The sequence below is a fragment of the Myotis lucifugus genome, unplaced genomic scaffold (assembly GCF_000147115.1).
Source record: "Myotis lucifugus unplaced genomic scaffold, Myoluc2.0 scaffold_0, whole genome shotgun sequence".
In the NCBI taxonomy this organism is placed as follows: Eukaryota; Metazoa; Chordata; class Mammalia; order Chiroptera; family Vespertilionidae; genus Myotis; species Myotis lucifugus.
In genome coordinates, this window is record NW_005871048.1 from 179,807 (window position 1) to 199,096 (window position 19,290).

The following is a 19,290-nucleotide window of genomic DNA, read 5'->3' on the forward strand; positions in this document are numbered from 1 at the left end:
CCCCCGCCAGCATCCTCCGCCAGCCCCGCTCGGCGCCGCGGACCCGCCTGCCGCTCGCCCCCCGGGACGCCTCGGCGCGCCTCCGGGTTCGCGCTGCGATTCGCTGGGCCCTGCGGGTCTGGGAGTCCCGGCCTTGCACTCCGGCTAACGTGGCAGCCTTTCCCCTCCTGGGTCTCCACCTGAGTCTGCTTCCCGCCGGCGACGTTAGTGCTTGGTCATGGGGTCTCCCGGTGCCCGGTGCGTTCCACACGTTCGTCTTTTCTGATGCCAGCCCGGCCCTTCCCGGCCCGGCTCCCCTGATGCAGCAGCTCCCGGGCTCCAGCCCGGTCACACCGCCTTTTCTTTTCTTATTCTTCCAAGTTAACTTTAAGGCGATCCTCACTTCTTACCTCCGACCTACCCAGTCATTACTGGGATCCCCAGGAAGCCTCCAGGTCTGGTCCGCCAGGTGGTCCCTGGGTGATGCTCCATCAGGACTTGTTGGCCGGTTCTTCCCGCAGCCACCCCAGCTCACTCCTCTCCTGCCTCTCATTACCGCTTTCCCAATGGTCCCCGGCCTCTCCGCTGCGCCTTCGAGCTCACATGCCAGTTGCAACCTCGCTCCCCAGCGAGAGCCCCCAACTTGCCTCTGCAATTGAAACAGCGTGGGTACCAGCAGGCCGGTCCCCTGTGCGGTTCTCGGCGTGTGGGAGTTTGCTTTCTGGTTCTTGCATCTGCACTGTTCCCTGTGCAGTCCCAGGACACCGACCCTGACTCCAGCTCCAGCTTTAGTTCCTGCATCGTAGGTCTAGCATGTCACTGGGAATGGTGGGGCAGCTCTGGACTTGGTGTTGCTGCCGTGGCCTGGGATCCGGGTACCATATGTTGTATACAGTCAAGTGAGTTGTGTGCTTAGACCCCTGGTCTGGCTTTTTCAGCCAGTGGATGTGTTCGTATTGTGTGTGATTCGATGGATTAAAGGGCCCCAGTTTGCCCTCCATTTTACATCTGTGGTTGGAGTTTGGAATAGAAAAAAATAGACCCACTTTAGAGCAGAGGTGAGAAGAGGCTGGCAGCCATGTGAAGGATTTAAAAAATTCTAACAAGAAAATGTAAAATGGCTTAAAACTCACAAAGTCTGCTTGAGAGTTTGGAGTGGTTCTCCAGTCTGGATAGAGTGTCTAGGCAGCCGTGGGCAAACTACGGCCCGCGGACCGGATCCGGACCGTTTGAAATGAATAAAACTAAAAAAAAAAAAGACCGTACCCTTTTATGTAATGATGTTTACTTTGAATTTATATTAGTTCACACAAACACTCCATCCATGCTTTTGTTCCGGCCCTCCGGTCCAGTTTAAGAACACATTGTGGCCCTCGAGTCAAAAAGTTTGCCCACCCCTGGTCTAGGGACTTCTGGGTCCCCTCCTGAGGCAGCTGCAGCCTCTCTTCCTTGTTTTCCCTGGCTGGAGCCCAAGACTGGGCAAGTGGGCAGAAGGGATCAAATGAGTTAAAGTGTGAAAGTGCTTTAAAAACTTAACTAGTAGACATGCTGCGCATTTGTCAGGACAGTTCAGAGAGTATAGAGCTCGGATAGCTGACCAGCCAAGAGGATTGGGCTTACGCTGTGTGTTTGTGTGTGTGTGTTTGTACATTCTTATTGATTTTTTTTTTTTTAAGGGAGAGAGAGAGAAACATTGATCAGTTGCCTCTTGCATGTGCCTGGATGGGGGCTCAAACCCACAACCTGAGTGTGTACCCTGCCCAGGAATTGGAACCCGCCACCTTTTGGTGCATGGACGATGCTCCAACCAACGGAGCCACAGCAGCCAGGGCCTGCGCCGTTTTTTAAGCCTCAGAGAGTTCTCATTTACCATGCAGGGAGAATCTTTCCATCCTGACCAAGGGCGGAGTCACCTCCAACAGGCTTGAGGCTGGGCAGTTTCTCAAATGTTGGGGAATTTGGGATTCTACTTCTGTTAATAGTGGTACCTTTCTGTGCCAAGGCACATTGCTTTGGATTGGGACTAATTTTAGGGGTGATGGAATGAGGAAGTGATGTTCTTAGCTTAGTGTGTACTGGGACTGCCTATTCTCTGGATCTTTACCTTCTCCTGTGGGTTCTGAACCCGAGAACAGGCTCCCCTCCTGTTCCTTCAAGCCTGTTGTGAGCGCCCAGGATCAGTGTGTCCTGTCCCCATGACTCCAGCAGGGGGCAGCCTTTTAATAGTAATAATTCAGACGCCAGGAGAGTGAGGGTATACTGAGGCCTGAGAAAGAAGAGCTGGTAGAGGAGGCAGGCAGATGAGGAGGGGGTGGGGGCTAAGTTGGAAGGAGCCTGTGAGGAGATCCTTAGATCAGGTCGCCAGGAAAGGCCTTGTCCCCACTACTCTGCCTGCTGACTCCCACCCTTCCATGGAAGGGATCCAAATGCTTGGCTTTGAGAGTTTGTAATAGAGAAACTTAGGATAATTTTTTTTAAAACCTAGGTTTTTCCCAATGATTTCCCTCCTGACAGGATTTCAGATTTCTCTCATGGGACAGTATAATTAGGGAATTATTTCCTTGCTCTTCATTGGGGAGAATGAACTTCAATTAATTTGGTTTCTCTGGTCTTTCATTCTCTATAAACAGAGAATAGGCATTACTTCTGCTTGTGGCATAGAGGAGGGTTTCTCAACCATGGCAATAATGACATTTAGGGCCAGCTAATTCTCTGTTGTGGAAAGCTGTGCTATGCATTATAGGATGTTTAGCAGCATCCCTGGTCTCTACGCATTAGATGCCAGTAGCACCTTCCAGTGATGCCAGATATGTCTCCAGATTTTGCCACACGTCTCCCCGTCCCTTCCCCCAAGTTGAGAACTGCTGGCTTCGAGGAAGCATGTGGAAAGATACATGCCTATTTAGAAGAGTGGAAATTATGGGAGGCATGCGTGCTGCTTGGCAAGGAAGGGCCAGTCAGCTACCAGCTCTGGGACCAGATTCTCCTCCTGGAGTCTTGGCCTTTTTCTCCAGCTGCTCCTATGCTCCCCACCCGACCCCTGACTGCTTCTCATTTTGCCTCTGCAGATATCTTGCTTCTCACACTGGGAGCCGTTTTTCTTCACTTTGCTCATACAGGACAGAGAGGCAAAGGCAGCTGTGGAAAGCACCAAGGAGTGCCGCCTTTGCCCCACTCCCTGGCGGGGTGGCAGGGTGAGTTGTCCCTTTTCTGTTCCCCTCTCCCCATAGCAGCCTTCCATGCCACAGGACTCCTTTGTTCCTCTAGAACAGCGGTTCTCAACCTGTGGGTCGCGACCCCTTTGGCAGGCGAACGACCCTTTCACAGGGGTCGCCTAAGACCATCAGAAAACACATATATAATTACATATTGTTTTTGTGATTAATCACTATGCTTTAATTATGTTCAATTTGTAACAATGAAATTGGGGGTCACCACAACATGAGGAACTGTATTAAAGGGTCGTGGCATTAGGAAGGTTGAGAACCACTGCTCTAGAAGATGGGCTATTCTGGAGTGAACTGGAGGAGGCTCAGAACAGCCTCTCCTAAGATTTGTTTGAAGGAATTTGAGGTGTTTTTCTTAAAATGGGGAAGACTTAAGTTTGTGATAGCTATCCCCAAATGCCTTTTATTGTTTTCCTTAAACCTTTTTTTTTAATGGTGGTAAAATATAACATATGCCATTTTAACCATTTTTAAATGCAAAGTTCAGCAACATTAAATACATTCACATTGTTCAGCTATCACCACCATCCATCTCCAGAACTTTTTCATTTGCCCCATTTCAGCTGAAACTCTGTACCCATTAAACATCTCCTCTTGCCCCAGATCCCCGCCCCCGCCCCCATTCTACTCTCTTCTCTCTTTGAATTTGAGTCCTCTAGGAATCTCATATAAGAGGAATCATACAATGTCTGTTCTATTGTGACTGGCTTGTTTCACTTAGCACAGTCTTTAAGGTTCATCCATTGTCCAAATCGCATAATGGTTGTAGCATTGAAAGAAGTAACCTTACTCTGCTGTCTGGGAGGCTTACTTGCATTCCATGAAGGGAAGAGCTTTTCAACAGACTTGTCTTCTGACGGCCGTGTGTGCCGTATCGTGTTCCATCACCAGGAATATCCAGCCAGAGCAGTTGTAGAAGAGATGCCCGTGCTGGGAGAGGTCAGCCCCATTCTAGCTGGTCTTAAAAGCTCCGTTTCATCCTGAGATGCTGGGATTCTGGGAGTGGGTACTGTGTCTGTTCTAGAGTTTTATATTCTGGTATGCAGCTGTAGGTCAAAGAGCCTCTGCCCCTTGGCCCCTCTGGTAAAACCCTTCTTCTTCCTTCCCAGAGTTGTGGAGTCTTGGAGTTAATGGGCATTGTGGGGGCACTCCAGTCCAGCCTTCTTCCCAACCAGTGAGAGAATCCTTGCTCAGCCACCTGAGACGCTGCTTGCCCGGAACCGCCAGGGATGAGCTGCTTCCTGAGAGCATCTTTTATCGGTCCTTAGAGGGACAGGTCACTGCCAACGCCGCCACTTCTGTCAGCCTCAGTAACTCTGAGCTTATTTGGACTTTATGGTGAGGGGCCTTCTTCCCAACTTGTATCATCATAACTTGGTTCCCTTCTTGGCTCATTTTACTTACGTTTGGATTCTTCCTGATTGGGAAGAAGAAGGGGTTTGGGTGTTGGTTCCTGTTTGGTAAACCAGCCCATGGGTGCACTGGCTGGACTTGCCTTCATGAAGCCTTCCTTCAGCATGTGCCCCACCTTTGTCCCTGGAATAGCATCCCCACCCCCACTCCCCTTGTACTGGGTTTCTCTTGAAACTGAGTCTCTGGATTCTAGCTGCCAAGCAGCCAGCTCTGAAATTTTTCAGAAGGAAAATAATTTTTCTCCCAGATTAATTTCTAATCCTTCTCTTCATAACTGACCTTTTTTCTCTCTGCAATATTTGTGGTTTCAGTGGGTTTTTTATTTGTTTGGTTATTTTTGTTTTATCTTTGTCCTGAATGTCCATGCAAACCTTAACCACCCCCTTACTGAATGCTATGCCATGCAGCCAGAGTGCTGAGACCTAGAGAGGTGCCTGGAGTATTCTCTGCCCACCTCCAGTACCTCAGTCAGGCTTTGCTGGGTGAATTAACTGTTTGTGGGACCAAACATGGGGGACAGAGATGAGAGGGAGTAGAGGCTATAGTCACCATTATGTAGGCCACAGGCAGGGAGACCCGTCTGACCCATTAATTTAACCCACCTTCTTCCCCTCATCTTATTAAGGATTTTTCCCAGATGTGAAGGTCCCTCCCTGGGCACCACTGTGGTCAAACCAACATCTAGTAGCTTGGGGCCCCTGATTCACTCCAGCATAGGCTTCTGCCTGAAGAGAGGCTGGTCCGTACTCTACCTGCTGCCCAGAGTAAGGCTGTCAGGTGGGTCTGGGGCAAGGGAGGGCACCCCTGCAGAAACAGAAGGGTCCTAGCTGCCCTGTTTTCTACCTTACCCCTAGGTCTTCCCCTGCCGTGACTCTGGTTAGCTCATGGTGTAAGTGGCACGTGGCTGGTTTAGGTGAGTCCTTTTAGAGCCCATTACTATGCCCACCAAGGTGGGGACCTATTAACCATCCTCTAGGGTTATCTGGGTGTGCTCTCTCTAAGCCCGGTGTCCCCTCTGCCTCCACAGGTATTTGGAGAGTGAACTCCAGGTCCCCCCACCCCTGCTCATCTCCTCTGATCTCTAGGACACACCCAGCTCCACAATGGCAGCAGAGACCCTCAACTTTGGGCCTGAGTGGTGAGACAGATATGCTTTGGGCGGCAAGGGAAAGCCAGAAAGAATAGAGCTGCTCAAACTCCGGTCTTTCTTCTTCCCCGTGTCCCTTTTCTAGGCTGAGGGCACTTTCTAGTGGTGGCAGCGTGGCCTCCCCGCCCCCATCTCCTGCTATGCCCAAGTACAAGCTGGCTGACTATCGATATGGGCGAGAGGAGATGCTGGCTCTCTACGTCAAGGAGAACAAGGTGGGAGGGTGGGTGTCGGGGAGGGTACGTGATCCAATTGCCTGTCTGTCCTTAGTCAGTAGAGAGTTCCCAGGAGCATGTTGTATCTCGGCCCTCCTGCCTTGATTGACAGGTCCCAGATGAGCTGCAAGACAAGGAATTTGCTGCGGTGCTACAGGAGGAGCCACTGCAGCCCCTGGCACTGGAGCCTCTGACCGAAGAGGAGCAGGTGGGGCTAGGGCACTGGAGCTCCATCTTGGAGGGCTGGATTGGGAAGACAGGTGGTGGAGGGTACAGTTCTGGACAGGGTGGGGGCAGTCAGGTACCTGGGTCCTCACTCCCACCCCTGGCTCCCTCCTCAGAGAAACTTCTCCCTGTCAGTGAACAGTGTGGCTGTGCTGAGGCTGATGGGGAAAGGGGCTGGCCCCGCCCCAGCCGGCGCCTCCCGTGGCAGGGGCAGCACTCGGAGCCGAGGTAGGGGGCTGATAACATGTGCTGGGGTAGCAGATGGTGGGGGCCTGTGGTTTGAAGATGTGCAGAGGTGATCTGGCAAGTTTCCTATGTGCATCTCATTCCTGTTCCAGGTCGTGGCCGTGGTGACAGTTGCTTTTACCAAAGAAGCATTGAAGAAGGCGACGGGGCCTTTGGTCGAAACCCCCGGGAGATCCAGCGTAGCCAGAGTTGGGATGACAGGTGCAGGCTGGAAGGAGATGGCATAGAGGCTGAGCAGAGAGAAGCCCTAGGGTTAAGATCTAGGATCCCATGAAGAAAGGCTTAGGTCTTTGTCATTAGAGGGCAGCAGGAGAATAATCAAATAAGCCCTGGTCAGCAACTGCGCTCTCTGCCCTCTGACCCCTGCAGCCCTGCCCTTTCCTTATGATTTCCTTAGTCCCCATTTGTTCTGTGACCTTCGGTTCTGTGTGCCCCCTTGAGCTCCCTCCCAGGTCTGACCTTTTCCTAGTCCCCCCTCCCCTCCCTCCCTCCTCAGAGCAGAATGGACAGGTGTGCAGAGATCTCAAAGTCAGGGATGGGAAAGCTGTCCTTTGACCAACACCTTTCCCTCCTGCAGAGGCGAGAGGCGGTTTGAGAAGTCGGCCAGGAGGGATGGAGGTATGGATAGTGGTGAGGGAGGTTCCAGGCCCTGAAAGGTCATTGAGAGGTGGGGGGAGATGGGAATGGGTGGCTCCAGTGAGGGGGGCCTTTCCTGGGGAAGGTGCGGGGTGGGGCAAGAGAACCTGGAGCTGGGCTCCTCTTTGTCAATGAGGATTATAGAAAGAGTCTTCCAGGGACTGTGGCTGCCACTCTGCTGACTGTGTCTTCCCCTGCCCCCAAGCACGATCCGGGTTTGAGGAGGGAGGGGCTGGTCCAAGGAAGGAACATGCCCGCTCAGATAGCGAGAACTGGCGTTCTCTCCGGGAGGAGCAAGAGGAAGAGGAGGAGGGCAGCTGGAGACTTGGGGCAGGACCCCGGCGAGATGGTGACCGCTGGCGTTCATCCAGCCCTGGTGAGATTGGGGCTAGATGGGTGTTGTAGGGGGTGGGGAGCAGCAAGAACGTCCCATGCAGGGGGCTTTCATGGCCAGGTGGAGGGAACTAAAAGTGTTCTCGAGTGAGGAGGGTGGGGGAGAAGTCCTGGAAATGCCGGGAGTCCCAGGGGTCCTATGGGCAGCAGAAGAGGAGCCTCTGGCTCGACTGGGATACTGATTCTCCTTCTGACTTTTCCTGCACAGATGGTGGCCCCCGCTCGGCTGGCTGGCGGGAACATGGGGACCGCCGTCGCAAGTTTGAATTTGATTTGCGAGGGGATCGAGGAGGGTGTGGTGAAGAGGAAGGGCGGGGTGGGGGGAGCAGCTCTCACCTCCGGAGGTGCCGAGGGCCTGACGGCTTTGATGATGACAAGGATGGGCTCCCAGAGTGGTGCCTGGATGATGAGGATGAAGAAATGGGCACCTTCGATGCCTCTGGAGCCTTCTTGCCTCTCAAGGTATCCATGAGGTGGCCAGGGGAGGATTTTGTTAGAGATTGGCGGGAACCTGCCCTGATGGGGTCCTCTTACTCCCACCTGTTTATCCTCTGCCCCCTCACCTCCCATTGTATTCTCTAATCCCATGCAGAAGGGCCCCAAGGAGTCCATTCCTGAGGAGCAGGAGCTTGACTTCCAGGGTCTGGAGGAAGAGGAGGAAGAGCCTGCCGAAGGGCTGGATGAGGAGGGACCTGAGGCAGGTAAGCCTGCAGGGTGGACTAAGGAGAAGGCCTGAGAGCCTGAACTGGGCTAGGTGGGCAGAGGGTTCCCTCACCAGGCTGGGTACTGACTGTCCACTCACCTTCAGAAGAAGGCTGCTTAGAAACTCCAGAAAAGCAGGTACTGACAGGTGTGGGAAGGAACCCAGAAACAGCAGGGCTGTATTTTAAAGGCAGTGTGTCATATGAAAATCAAGCGTGATCAAAATGACCTTTGCAGCCCTGACCGGTTTGGCTCAGTGGATAGAGCGTCGGCCTGCGGACTCAAGGGTCCCAGGTTCTATTCTGGTCAAGGGCATGTACCTTGGTTGCGGGCACATCCCCAGTAGGGAGTGTGCAGGAGGCAGCTGATCGATGTTTCTAACTCTCTATCCCTCTCCCTTACTCTCTGTAAAAAATCAATAAAATATATTTTTTTAAAAAAAATGACCTTTGCAAATGCCTTGAAGAATCTGTAGAACATAGTAGTAAATTTATGGTATTGTGCATACAGCCCTGGACAGTGCCATGGACACATGCCAGGGTCCAGTATTAGAGTGGCAAAAAAGGAAGTGTGCAAAGCGGAGTTTGTGGTGTTGAGTTACTGAATGTTGAGATGACCAGGGTTACGTTGGTGGACTCTACCTAGTAGCCCAAGGTCTGGACACAAACAGAGGGCCTGTCTATTTTTAAGGACTTCTGGCTCTTTGGTTTTGAAGTCTGGTAATTACCCTTTTCAGGTGGGAAGGAACTGACCCCACTGCCACCTTCAGAGAAGTCCAGCTCTCCATCCCCATTGGCCGCCTTGGGCCCACTCTGGGGAGCTAATGGGGAAGGAGGTGATGCTGTGGAGAAAGACCTGCCAGTTACTGAAGGTAGCCAGAGGGTGGGGCTGCCCTTTCATTGGAACCAAGGGCTGGTGGTGAAAACCTGCCTCTTCCTTATGGGAGGGTGGTGCACGGGGTGTTTGTGTGAGAGCTAGAGTAGAGCCTGCTTTTCTAGAAGAGGGTGGATAGGGACTGTCTTGCACTTTCTCTGGGCCCTCCATTCCACCTTCCTTTGCTCCCAGGAGATGATTTGAGGGGCATGCAGCTGAGTCCTGGAGTGGGCTCACCCCCCGGCCCGCCTGGAGATCTGGAAGATGATGAAGGCTTGAAGCACCTGCAGCAGGTTGGGTGGGGGCAGGGAGCCTAAGAAGGCTCTGGGGATCCTCCCCTACAGGGGGACAGAAAGCCATTGTTAGTCTGTCTGCCCCGGTACCATGCTCTTCCCCATCTGTCCCACTGTGTCTAGCTCACCCTCGCTTGACCTTAGCCCCAGCCCTGTCCTGCTATTGCGTGATTGGGCAATTGAGCCTTCCCTCTCTCCCTGGGCTCCCAGGAGGCAGAGAAGCTTGTGGCATCCCTGCAAGACAGCTCCCTGGAGGAGGAGCAATTCACGGCTGCCATGCACACCCAGGGCCTGCGACACTCTGCAGCTGCCACTGCCCTCCCCCTCAGCCATGGTGCGGCCCGAAAATGGTTCTACAAGGACCCACAGGGAGAGATCCAAGGTGCCCATGGGGAGTAGGGGGCATGCAGGAGGGGCTGTTAGGGGTGGTGGCACACCATCGTTCTCTTTCAGGGTTCCTTTGGCATACCTTTCTGACCAAAGCCCTCTTTCTGCCTGTCCAGGCCCCTTTACAACACAGGAGATGGCAGAGTGGTTCCAGGCGGGCTATTTCTCCATGGCCCTGCTTGTGAAACGTGGTTGTGATGAGGGCTTCCAGCCACTTGGTGAGGTGATCAAGATGTGGGGTCGTGTCCCCTTTGCCCCCGGGCCCTCACCACCCCCACTGCTGGTGAGCATACCCACCTTTGGGCGAGGCAGGGAGGGGAGGCAAGATGTCAACCGGTTGTGTGGAGCATGACAAGGAATACTCTCATCCTTGCTCAGGGAAACATGGACCAGGAGCGGCTGAAGAAGCAACAGGAGCTGGCAGCAGCGGCACTGTACCAGCAACTGCAGCACCAGCAGTTTCTTCAGCTGGTCAACAGGTACAGGGCCCAGGAGGACCTGTAGACAGGAATGGACCTGGGTTATATGGGCGGGCCTCCTCATGCCTGTCTTCCTTTCCACAGCCGCCCCCTCCAGCAGTGTGGGCTCCGGGAAAAGGTGGCTCTGGGGGACTTGACGCCACCGCAGCAGCAGCAGCTCACCACCTTCCTGCAGCAGCTCCAAGCTCTCAAACCCCCCAGGTCTGTGGGTTGCTGTGCCTGTCACATCTCAGTCTTTGATTGGCTGCATGTGTGAGCCCTCGGGATATGTAAAGTGGGGAGATGGGTTTAGATTGCTGAGAATCAGTGCTTTGCTCCTCAGAAGTGGGGACCAGAACCTGCTCCCGACGATGAACCGGTCCTTGTCGGTGCCAGATTCCGGCTCCCTCTGGGATATACATACCTCAGCCTCATCACAATCAGGTGTGTGTCCAGCCCAGTAGTCTCTGGGGAAGTAGGGAGCTCAGGGGCTTCACCTACCCCTCAGGTTGCTTCAGTCCAGGGAGCCTGAGCGCCCTCCTGCAGCTGCCTTTGCCCCTTGCAGGCGGTGAGGCCAGTCTATGGGACATACCAATTAACTCTTCGACTCAGGGTCCAATTCTAGAACAACTCCAGCTGCAACATAAAGTGAGTAGGCATCCTGGGGCTGGAGTCCTTGGTGTCAAGAGCTGAACTGACAGGGAAGTCAGGGTGCCCACATGTCTGACGGCTGATCTCGTTGACTGTCAGTTCCAAGAGCGCAGAGAAGTGGAGCTCAGGGTGAAGCGGGAGGAGGAGGAGCGCAAGCGCCGGGAAGAGAAGCGACGCCAGCAGCAACAGGAGGAGCAGAAGCGGCGACAGGAGGAAGAGGAGTTGTTTCGGCGCAAGCAGGTGGGTTCCCAGCTGAGCCCTCCCGCTTCTTGGGCCTGAGCTTGGGGCCAGATTGCTGGCCCTCACTGTCTCACTGGTTCAGGTACGGCAACAGGAGCTACTACTGAAGCTGCTGCAACAGCAGCAGGCAGTGGCCGCAGTCCCAGTGCCCCCTGCACCCAGCTCCCCACCCCCACTGTGGGCTGGCCTGGCCAAGCAAGGACTCTCCATGAAGACGCTGCTTGAACTGCAGTTGGAGAGCGAGCGACAGCTGCATAAGCAGCCTCTGCCTCGGGAGTCATCGCGGGCCCAGGCCTCCAACCACCGAGTGGTGAGCACGCTGGGCCCTTCCCTGGTTGACTTGCAAGTTTTGGGCCTGCAGGAACCCCTTCCAGTCAGCTTTCAGGGGTGACTTGGGTGTGGGGTGGGGAGCTCTGGTCCTTATATGACTGAAGGATCTCTCCTCTATGTGGTCTTTACTTTGCCCCTCTATGTGGTCCTTACATGCCTCCCCACTTAGCTTTCTTTCCCTATTTGGGCCACTGACTTTCTGCCATCTATACCAGCTTGGGGGCCTGGGCGCTACTCCCGTGAACCAGTGGATATCTGAGTCTGGGCCGCTGTGGGGCGGGTCTGACAAGAGTGGGGGCAGCAGTGTCGGCCTGGGGCTTTGGGAGGACACCATCAAGAGCAGCGGGAGCGTGGCCCGCAGCCTAGGCCTGAAGAACAGCCGGAGCAGCCCCTCTCTCAGGTGGGTGCCAGGGCCGGCAGGGTCTGGGCTGGGGCTGGAAGGATGGAGAACACCTGAACTGATCTCTTGCCTCTAATCCATCTTTATCCAACCTAGTGACTCGTATAGCCACCTGTCTGGTCGGCCTGTGCGCAAAAAGACAGAGGAGGAAGAGAAGCTGCTGAAGCTGTTACAGGGCATTCCCAGGCCCCAGGATGGCTTCACCCAGTGGTGTGAGCAGATGCTGCACACACTGAGCACCACGGGCAGCCTGGATGGTATAGGGGCAGACTCTGGGAGGCTGGGCTGGGCCAGAGGTGCCAGACCTTGCACCAGGTGGGCCCTGACAGCCACCATCCTGTCCTATAGTGCCCATGGCTGTAGCGATCCTCAAAGAGGTGGAATCCCCCTATGATGTCCACGATTATATTCGTTCCTGCCTGGGGGACACGCTGGAAGCCAAAGAATTTGCCAAACAATTCCTGGAACGGAGGGCTAAGCAGAAAGCCAGCCAACAACGGCAACAGCAACAGGTGAGGTTTCGCATCCCCTGCAGGTGAGGATGAGGTTGCCCAGCACCCTCCTGACTCCCTCTCCCTTTCTGCTGCCTGGCAGGAGGCTTGGTTGAGCAGCGGCTCTCTGCAGACCGCCTTTCAGACCAACCACAGCACCAAACTTGGCCCTGGGGAGGGCAGCAAGGCCAAGAGGAGGGCACTAATGCTACACTCGGACCCTAGCATCTTGGGTATGTTTTGGGGGTGGGGTCAGTAAGGAGGCTCCTTCCTCAGCTTGGAGCAGGCACCTGTGGGTGAAAGAGCTCAAACCCAGCTTCTTCCGGCTTCAGGGTACTCCCTGCATGGACCTTCTGGTGAGATCGAGAGCGTGGATGACTACTGACCAGCCCGTCCCACCAGCCCCCCTGGGCTGTAGGCCAGGGGCAACAGCAGCAGCTTGGACTCTTGGGTCCCCAGCTTGCAGGCTCCCAGCAAGGAGCATAGGAGGAAGCAGGGGCAGGGTCCCCAGCACTTGTTACAAACCACACGATGCACCTTAACTCACCCACCACGAGGCACTTTAATAGATTGGGGGGAAGGTTTTTTTTTTTTCCTTTTAAAAAAATTTTAAACATTGAAGAAAACGTTAGGAGAAACGTAATTGTTAAAAACTAGACTCTAAGCACCCCTTCCCCCTTTGGGGATTGTGGGGGTGACAATGGAAGGTCCACAGAGTTTTTGGTTTTGTTGGGTTGTGTTTTTTTTAAGAAAAAAGAAAAACAATGAGAAAAAAAAGTTAGGAGGCTGAAAGAAAACACACACTGTTATTTTTGGGCAGTGGGGACATGGCCCCATCGGTCTGTCCTGCCTGGCCCCCAAGGCTGCACTTACCCTCCCTGCCCTGCCAGGTGGGCCATTGAGGTAACTGGAAGCTGGGGTGCCAGCAGTTTGCACAGCGACGTCCCCTCAGCCCCACCGGCCGGACTGCTGTGAAAGGCCCCCTTATTGCTATGACTGTGGCAGAGGTGTCTGGGGTCGGGGCTAAAGGAGCCCCTTGGCTTTGCTGCTTTGGGGGAAAGTTGCACAAATGGGCCAGGCCACCTCCCGTCCCCAGGTGGCTGACGGGGTAGATGGCAGAGGGCCAGCCAGTGCCAACCTCATCTGGCTGTCAGGACAGCAGAACTTCCACTCTGGCCCTGGTGAGGGGCTTCCCCCACCACTGCCATTAGGGGAACTGGGTGTGAAGCTGAAAGCCCAGCTCCCTGCCTTGCCACATGAATGTATTCTTTGGGCCATAAGCCCCTGCTGCGTCCCTTCGAGTGAGGTGGGGCAAACTAGTTCCTTCTGGGGCTGGAGAGGCACCACTTAATGACTATTTCTCCTGTGAAGGGGGTGAGAGGAGGGGCCCAGGAGGCCAAGGGAGTGGACAGCTTGGGGCTTCAGGTTGCAGTGTGGCGGCTGTTAGAGGGGAGCTTTCCACCTGTAGCCAGCTGGCTATGGGATGTGGACCACCCAGCTCTGCCCTGACCCCTCCATTGACCAAACTGGAGAGGAGTGAGTGGCTTCTCCCCTCCTTACTCCCCTGATACATTTTTAATGTTGGGTAAGGTGGGGGGTGGGGGGGTCAAGAATAGATGTGTCGTTTCGCCTAAGTCAGGGGGAGGTGGTCCTTCTGCTCATGGACCTATTCCCAGTCACCTGCCTGGGTTTGTCTTCATTTGTGTGTGTGTGTGTGTATGTGTGTGTTTTAAGTTTGTTGTATCTTTTGGGTTTCTCACCTAATTTCTCCTATTGACCTCACTGCTCAGAGTGCAGTATTAGGGCAGGATTCTGCCACTGCCTCCCCTCCATGAATGTATTTCTCCTTCCTGCCCTGGGGAAATGGGGAGTGGCCCCAGTTTTCCCCCCTATCCATCCCCAGAGAGACCATGCGTTTTTTGTTTGTTTTGGAGTGGTTGTTTTTGTTTGTTCGTTTGTTTTTGCACCAAAGTGGCAACTGGGTCAGTGTTGGGGGAATAAAGCTGGCCTTGAGGGGTGGAGGGGCTCCCTCCACCTGCTTCTCCCTGGTTTCAACAGTGTTAGCGTCCGTGAAAAGACAATATTCTCTCTAAAGCAATAAGGGGGTGATGGGCCAGGGTGAAGTGTCTTGCTGCTGCTGGCCCCCCAGCTCCCCTTTTCCTTGCGCCAGTATTTGGCGGCATTAGAGGTGTGGGGGGGAGTACTGTTGTGACTGAATGTAACCGCCCCCACCCCTGCCGCAGCCAATGCAGGGGGAGGGGGGATAACACTCTTCCCCTCTCTTCCTTCCCCTCCCCCCTAGCTAAAGAGACTTTGAGCCTGGAGAGGCCTTAACCCTGTGAGGAAGTGTAGGGGGAACCCTCTCCCACCCTATCCCCTTCTGAGAGTGGTCAATGTTTACAAGCCCCTGAGCCCTCCAAAGCCCAGGGACTCATTCCCCCCATTGATATCCTTTCCCAGCCCATCTTCCTGGGCCCTGGCTGCTCTCCTGCCCTTCCTGGGGTTGGGGTGAGGTGCAGGGGCCTTCTGTATCCCCTTGTCTGCCTTGTACCCGAAATCTCCCCACCCTGTTACTCCTCCCTCTTCTACCTGCCCCTGTAAATACTACCCCCAATAAAACTTGGTGTGTGTTCCCTTCAGCTTCTGCATCTTTTCTTGGGGAAAGAGAGTGTAGGAGGAGAGTCAGAACTGGGAATTCAAAAGAACTGCGGACATGGTATGGTTGGTCAGTCTGAATGGAGGGCTGTGTATGTTTAGGTGGAATAAATACATACAACCCTGCTGGGAAAAAATTCCCGCCTATAACTCCAGCTTTGGTCCGAGGAAAAGTGCAATTTCCTCTTGGGCCCCCTACCCCAGTGATGGCAAACCTTTTGAGCTCGGCGTGTCAGCATTTTGAAAAACCCTAACTTAACTCTGGTGCCGTGTCACATATAGAAATTTTTTGATCTTTGCAACCATAGTAAAACATAGATTTATATCTTTGATATTTATTTTATATATTTAAATGCCATTTAACAAAGGAAAATCAACCAAAAAGATGAGTTCGCATGTCACCTCTGACATGCGTGTTATAGGTTCGCCATCACTGCCCTACCCCCAAGCTGATATGCCCTACCCAAAGTAAGGAAGACACAAGCAAGAGGAGAGACCAGGTACAGAGTTGGAATTGGTTCCTTTATGGAAAAACTGAAAATATAATAAAAATTAAAATAAAACCAGTTTTAAAAAAGCCAGCCCCTGGAGTTTCTACCTCCTGCCTCTGACCCTCCAGGGGGATGAGGCCCTGACCCCAGGGCAGCTAAAGAAGGAGGGCTTTCTGCCTCTCTTCCCCCATTCTATTCCCATCTTTATTTCCACAGTGGGGGCCCCGGGAGGAACCAAACCTGGGTAGGGGAGCAGGGACCCAAGGCCCTATGGCCAGGGGAGGGAGGCTCATGTGCCCCAGCCCCAAAGCTCCCGGCCTGTAGTGTGGGCGTGGGCAAGGCCCCTCCTGGCCGGGCCCAGTTGGGGTTGGGGCTATTAGTTCCAGATCTTGAGGAAGGAGTCCCAGGAGCCTGTGGCCACAGCCATGCCATCATCTGTGACCCCGAGGCAGCTCACACGGTTGTCATGGCCGGCGAGGACACCTGTGAGGGAGGGGTACATCAGAACTCATCTGGCCTGGTTCCCTGTCCTAGCCTATCTCAGCCCAGCACCCAGCTCTCACCTGCACGGTCGCCCTTCATGGCATCCCAGATGTTGCAGTTGAAGTCATCATAGCCAGCAAGCAACAGCCGGCCACTGCGAGAGAAGGCAACAGAGGTGATGCCGCAAATGATGTTGTCATGGGAATACATGAGGAGCTCCTGGTCCGCCCGCAGGTCGAAGAGGCGGCACGTGGCGTCATCAGAGCCAGTGGTGAAGGCATAGCCGTTGGGGAAGAACTACAGGACACAACCAGAATGGAATAAGGGCACAGAGCAGGGCCAGAAGCCTGGCAGAGGGGCCAGCCAGCCTGCCCAGAACTTACAGCCACAGCATTGATGTCGGATTCATGGCCAATGAAGGTCTGTCGGCACATTGAATCCCGAACATCCCACAGCTTGATAGAGGCATCACAGGCACCTGACACAAAGGTGCGGCCATCGGGGGCCAGTGACAAGGACATCACATCCCCACTGTGTCCAGCAAAAGCCACTGTCTGCTGGCCTGTCTCAATGTCCCACAGGGCACTAGCGAGAGGACAGTAAGAAGGAAGGGATCAGAGAGGAGGGCAGAGAGGACTCTTGCCTCCCTACCCCTCCACCATGTGAGCCCAGCCCTGACAGCTTCCAAGGAAGGGGCATCAGGAGCCACTGACTCACAGAAGCCTCCTCTTGTCTCCTTCCCACCACAGGAGGAGCCCAGATGTTCAGAATAAGAGCTCTGCCCTCACTTGCTCAGGCTGTGTGTGCTACATGCTAAGCACTGGGGCAGTGTTCCCCCAGGCAGGAAGTGTGGATGACAGGGCCTCACCAGGTGGTGTCCCCAGAGCTTGTGATGATTTGGTTGTCATCCAGGAAGCGGCAGCAGGACAGGTACCCTGGGGGAAAAGGCTGGTCAGCCAGGTCTCTAAGGGAGAGCAGCACAGCCCCTACCCCACCAACAGCACCTATATCCTACCAGGCCCCCCTTACCAGTATGGCCAGGCAGCTCCCGGCTGACCCTGACATTGCCCTCACGGGTCTTGAGGCTGTAGATGGAGCAGATGTTGTCCAACCCCCCACAGGCTACAAAGTTCCCTGAGGGCGCGTAGGCACAGGTCATAACCCAGGAGGAACGTAGCGGGATGGCATGGACCTAGGGAGGAGGGGCAATGCCCAGGGTCAGAAACCGGGCAGGGCCTGCAGCCCAGCCCCGTCCAGCCTCAGGATCACCTCTACCTTGTTGGTGGTATAGCTGTCCCAAATGATGAGCTTCCCATCCTGGGAGGCGCTGACCAGCAGCCTGTTGGAAAGTGGCAAGGGAGAGACAGGGGTCAGGGTGTGAAGCCCCCTCTGGAAGGACACTCTTACCAGCGTCCCATCTGGTGGGAGGCCCTTCTGAGACAACTCCCAGCAACAGTCCAGAAGTTCCTGTCAGTTTGGTCCTCTTTCCAATCCCCTCAACATATCTGGGAGTCACAGTCTTCCCAAACATACAACATGGGCATCCTGTTCATCTCCCTAGGTCTGCAAGGCTGCCCCTCACTACTCCAACTGCCTGCTATAAACTCAGCCCAAGGGCAAACACAAAAGCTCAGTCCCAACCACGAACACACCTTGAGTCTGTCCCCCAGTGCATCGCATAGATTTTTGCCAGGTGCCCACGGAGGGTCCTCCGTGTCCTCATCTGGATTCTCCCCACTGGGTCCAGCCCAGCTGTGATCTGGAGGTGGAGGCAGCCAGGGTCAGAAGGCAGAGCCCACTAAGCAGCATGCCTCAAACCCCTGCTCCTTCCCTTACCCCCAAGCCCAGCACCGGGTTCATCTCACCTGGGTCAGTGTTGAATCCCCACATGCTTTTCGGGCATCCTGTAATATATAGCAGAACCAGTCAGAGAGAGGCAGAAGATGAGGGGGGAGGGGAAGGAAAGAACACATGAGACAGGGGAGTGCAGAGGATAAGACAGTAAAGGGCTAGGGTACACCCCCACACATAAAGAACACACACACACACACACACACACACACACACACACAGCCGCCTGGCCATGTCCATTCAGTCCCCCACCCGCAGCTCCGCCGGCCAGGCCCTCACCCGGATCTGGTTCCGGAGCTGCTCAGCCTCCTGTCTCAGTTGCTCCAGCTCACTCATGGGGCGGGGTTGGGGGCGGCTGGGGGCCGCGGGAAGGGGGCTGGGGGAGGCAGCTCCTCGCCGCTGGCCCGAGGCCTGGGGGAGGCCTGGGGGATGCAGGGCAGACGTCAGGCCCGAGGCCACGGGAAAGGGGGGAAAGGCGGAGCACAGGAAGGAGTGAACGCGGGGCGGAGAGAGGGCGGCGGTGGTGGCCTCGGTCTCTCCAGCAGAACCCGGGCCTCTGCCGCAGGAGATGTGGCCTAGGAATAGCTGACTTCCCCAATCTTCCTCCCGCCCCCCGGAAACGAAGCGGGAAGTGCAAGAGGAAGCGCAGGGGAAACCCCTCCCTCGGCAGAAGCCCGGGCGGGTTCCCGCGACAGGAACTGGGGGAGGAAGGGAGGTGAAGGGGGTGGAGAGTCCCTTCAAAACAGACCAGGCGTCCGCCCCGCCCACACAGGCACCACCCAACTAGCACCTCATTTTAAAAGGGGCGGTGCCTCTTTAAATTCATCCCCACAAGACGCACACCCTCCGCACACACCCCCCAAGCTTAGACTGGGGAGGGGGGAAGACGAGAGGGGTCAGCTGGGCTGTTCGTGGGGTTGCCTAGGCAACCGTCACCCGGAATGAGAGCATCTCATTGGTGAAGTGTCCCCACCCTAGCCTGGTTGCCAAGACAACCGCATCCCAGGCAGAGACCTGTAGGGTGGGTGACCCCACCCCCGACCCCATCGCCCCCGCCCGACCCAGCCTCCAGCTCCTCCCCAGAACCGGCCAGGGTGGCTGTTGACAGGATTTGGGAAAAGCCGATTGGGCGCTAATAGGTTCGGGACGGCTCACCCCGGATCATCCCGGGGCCGGCTGCACCCCATTAGCTGCCCGCCCGCGGCAGGGTGGCGGCGAGGGTGGCGGGGAGGGCAGCCTCCAGCCGCGGCTCCCGCCAGAGCCGAGGCCGCCCGCCCGGCGCGCTGCGGAAAGCCCGCGGGAGCCGCTCACCAGTAATTAGGGCTCCGAAGAGAGGGCTCCCGCCCTGAGGCGGAGTTGCTCTCTCCCCGGGCCGCGAGCGGGGCCCCAAGGCGGCCTAGCCCTTGCGCCCTCGAAACCCCAGATCCCAGTCCGGGGTCTTCATCATTGGGGGCCCCGGGGCCCGGTTGGCTCCGTCCTGGGATCAAGAGCTTGCCCCCCTTTG

At 55.3% G+C, this 19,290-nt stretch overlaps 3 protein-coding genes across 9 annotated transcripts in view; 1 reads left to right on the top strand and 2 right to left on the bottom strand.

Moving 5' to 3' along the window:
• Window positions 1-544, bottom strand: part of POP7 (POP7 homolog, ribonuclease P/MRP subunit) — a 13,835-nt gene extending 13,291 nt beyond the window's left edge. The window contains exon 1 of the mRNA XM_023757789.1: window positions 390-544. Within this exon, the coding sequence (XP_023613557.1) occupies window positions 390-532 (143 nt within the window). The 5' untranslated portion in view covers window positions 533-544. The remainder of the gene's footprint in view (window positions 1-389) is intronic.
• Window positions 545-2,847: 2,303 nt separating this feature from the next.
• On the top strand, window positions 2,848-14,945 carry GIGYF1 (GRB10 interacting GYF protein 1). Of its 7 annotated transcripts, none has more exons than XM_014457774.2 (28): window positions 2,857-3,173; window positions 4,316-4,544; window positions 5,245-5,396; window positions 5,474-5,532; window positions 5,647-5,757; window positions 5,852-5,981; window positions 6,094-6,189; window positions 6,323-6,434; window positions 6,545-6,653; window positions 7,030-7,070; window positions 7,294-7,464; window positions 7,690-7,943; window positions 8,074-8,182; window positions 8,920-9,054; window positions 9,249-9,349; window positions 9,560-9,731; window positions 9,853-10,019; window positions 10,115-10,215; window positions 10,300-10,416; window positions 10,538-10,638; window positions 10,760-10,842; window positions 10,945-11,085; window positions 11,168-11,395; window positions 11,631-11,815; window positions 11,912-12,072; window positions 12,164-12,327; window positions 12,410-12,539; window positions 12,639-14,945. In XM_014457774.2, exons 5-28 carry the CDS (start codon window positions 5,723-5,725, stop codon window positions 12,689-12,691), a joined length of 3,096 nt encoding a protein of 1,031 aa, XP_014313260.1. In that variant the 5' UTR covers window positions 2,857-3,173; window positions 4,316-4,544; window positions 5,245-5,396; window positions 5,474-5,532; window positions 5,647-5,722; the 3' UTR covers window positions 12,692-14,945. The 7 variants fall into 7 exon arrangements, with proteins under 7 accessions (XP_023613910.1, XP_014313260.1, XP_014312892.1 ...); XM_014457406.2 differs by having other exon boundaries at window positions 5,245-5,383; XM_014458511.2 differs by lacking the exon at window positions 4,316-4,544 and having other exon boundaries at window positions 5,245-5,383.
• Window positions 14,946-15,462: 517 nt separating this feature from the next.
• The window catches only part of GNB2 (G protein subunit beta 2), a 5,045-nt gene continuing 1,217 nt past the window's right edge, over window positions 15,463-19,290 (bottom strand). Inside the window, exons 2-10 of the mRNA XM_006081014.3 lie at window positions 18,066-18,197; window positions 17,801-17,839; window positions 17,588-17,694; window positions 17,211-17,274; window positions 16,965-17,127; window positions 16,804-16,870; window positions 16,319-16,520; window positions 16,016-16,232; window positions 15,463-15,935 (exon numbers count right to left, since the gene is read on the bottom strand). Coding sequence (XP_006081076.1) covers window positions 15,829-15,935; window positions 16,016-16,232; window positions 16,319-16,520; window positions 16,804-16,870; window positions 16,965-17,127; window positions 17,211-17,274; window positions 17,588-17,694; window positions 17,801-17,839; window positions 18,066-18,122 — 1,023 coding nt within the window. The 5' untranslated portion in view covers window positions 18,123-18,197 and the 3' untranslated portion in view covers window positions 15,463-15,828. The remainder of the gene's footprint in view (window positions 15,936-16,015; window positions 16,233-16,318; window positions 16,521-16,803; window positions 16,871-16,964; window positions 17,128-17,210; window positions 17,275-17,587; window positions 17,695-17,800; window positions 17,840-18,065; window positions 18,198-19,290) is intronic.

What these genes read in the sequence shown, in the direction of transcription:
- GIGYF1 (XM_014457774.2), top strand. Translation starts at nt 5,723, where the DNA reads ATGGCAGCAGAGACCCTCAACTTTGGGCCTGAGTG. An exon ending in GAGCCTTCTTGCCTCTCAAG is followed by an intron (nt 7,944 to 8,073) that starts GTATCCATGAGG and finishes AATCCCATGCAG; the next exon opens with AAGGGCCCCAAGGAGTCCAT. An exon ending in CTCGGACCCTAGCATCTTGG is followed by an intron (nt 12,540 to 12,638) that starts GTATGTTTTGGG and finishes TTCCGGCTTCAG; the next exon opens with GGTACTCCCTGCATGGACCT.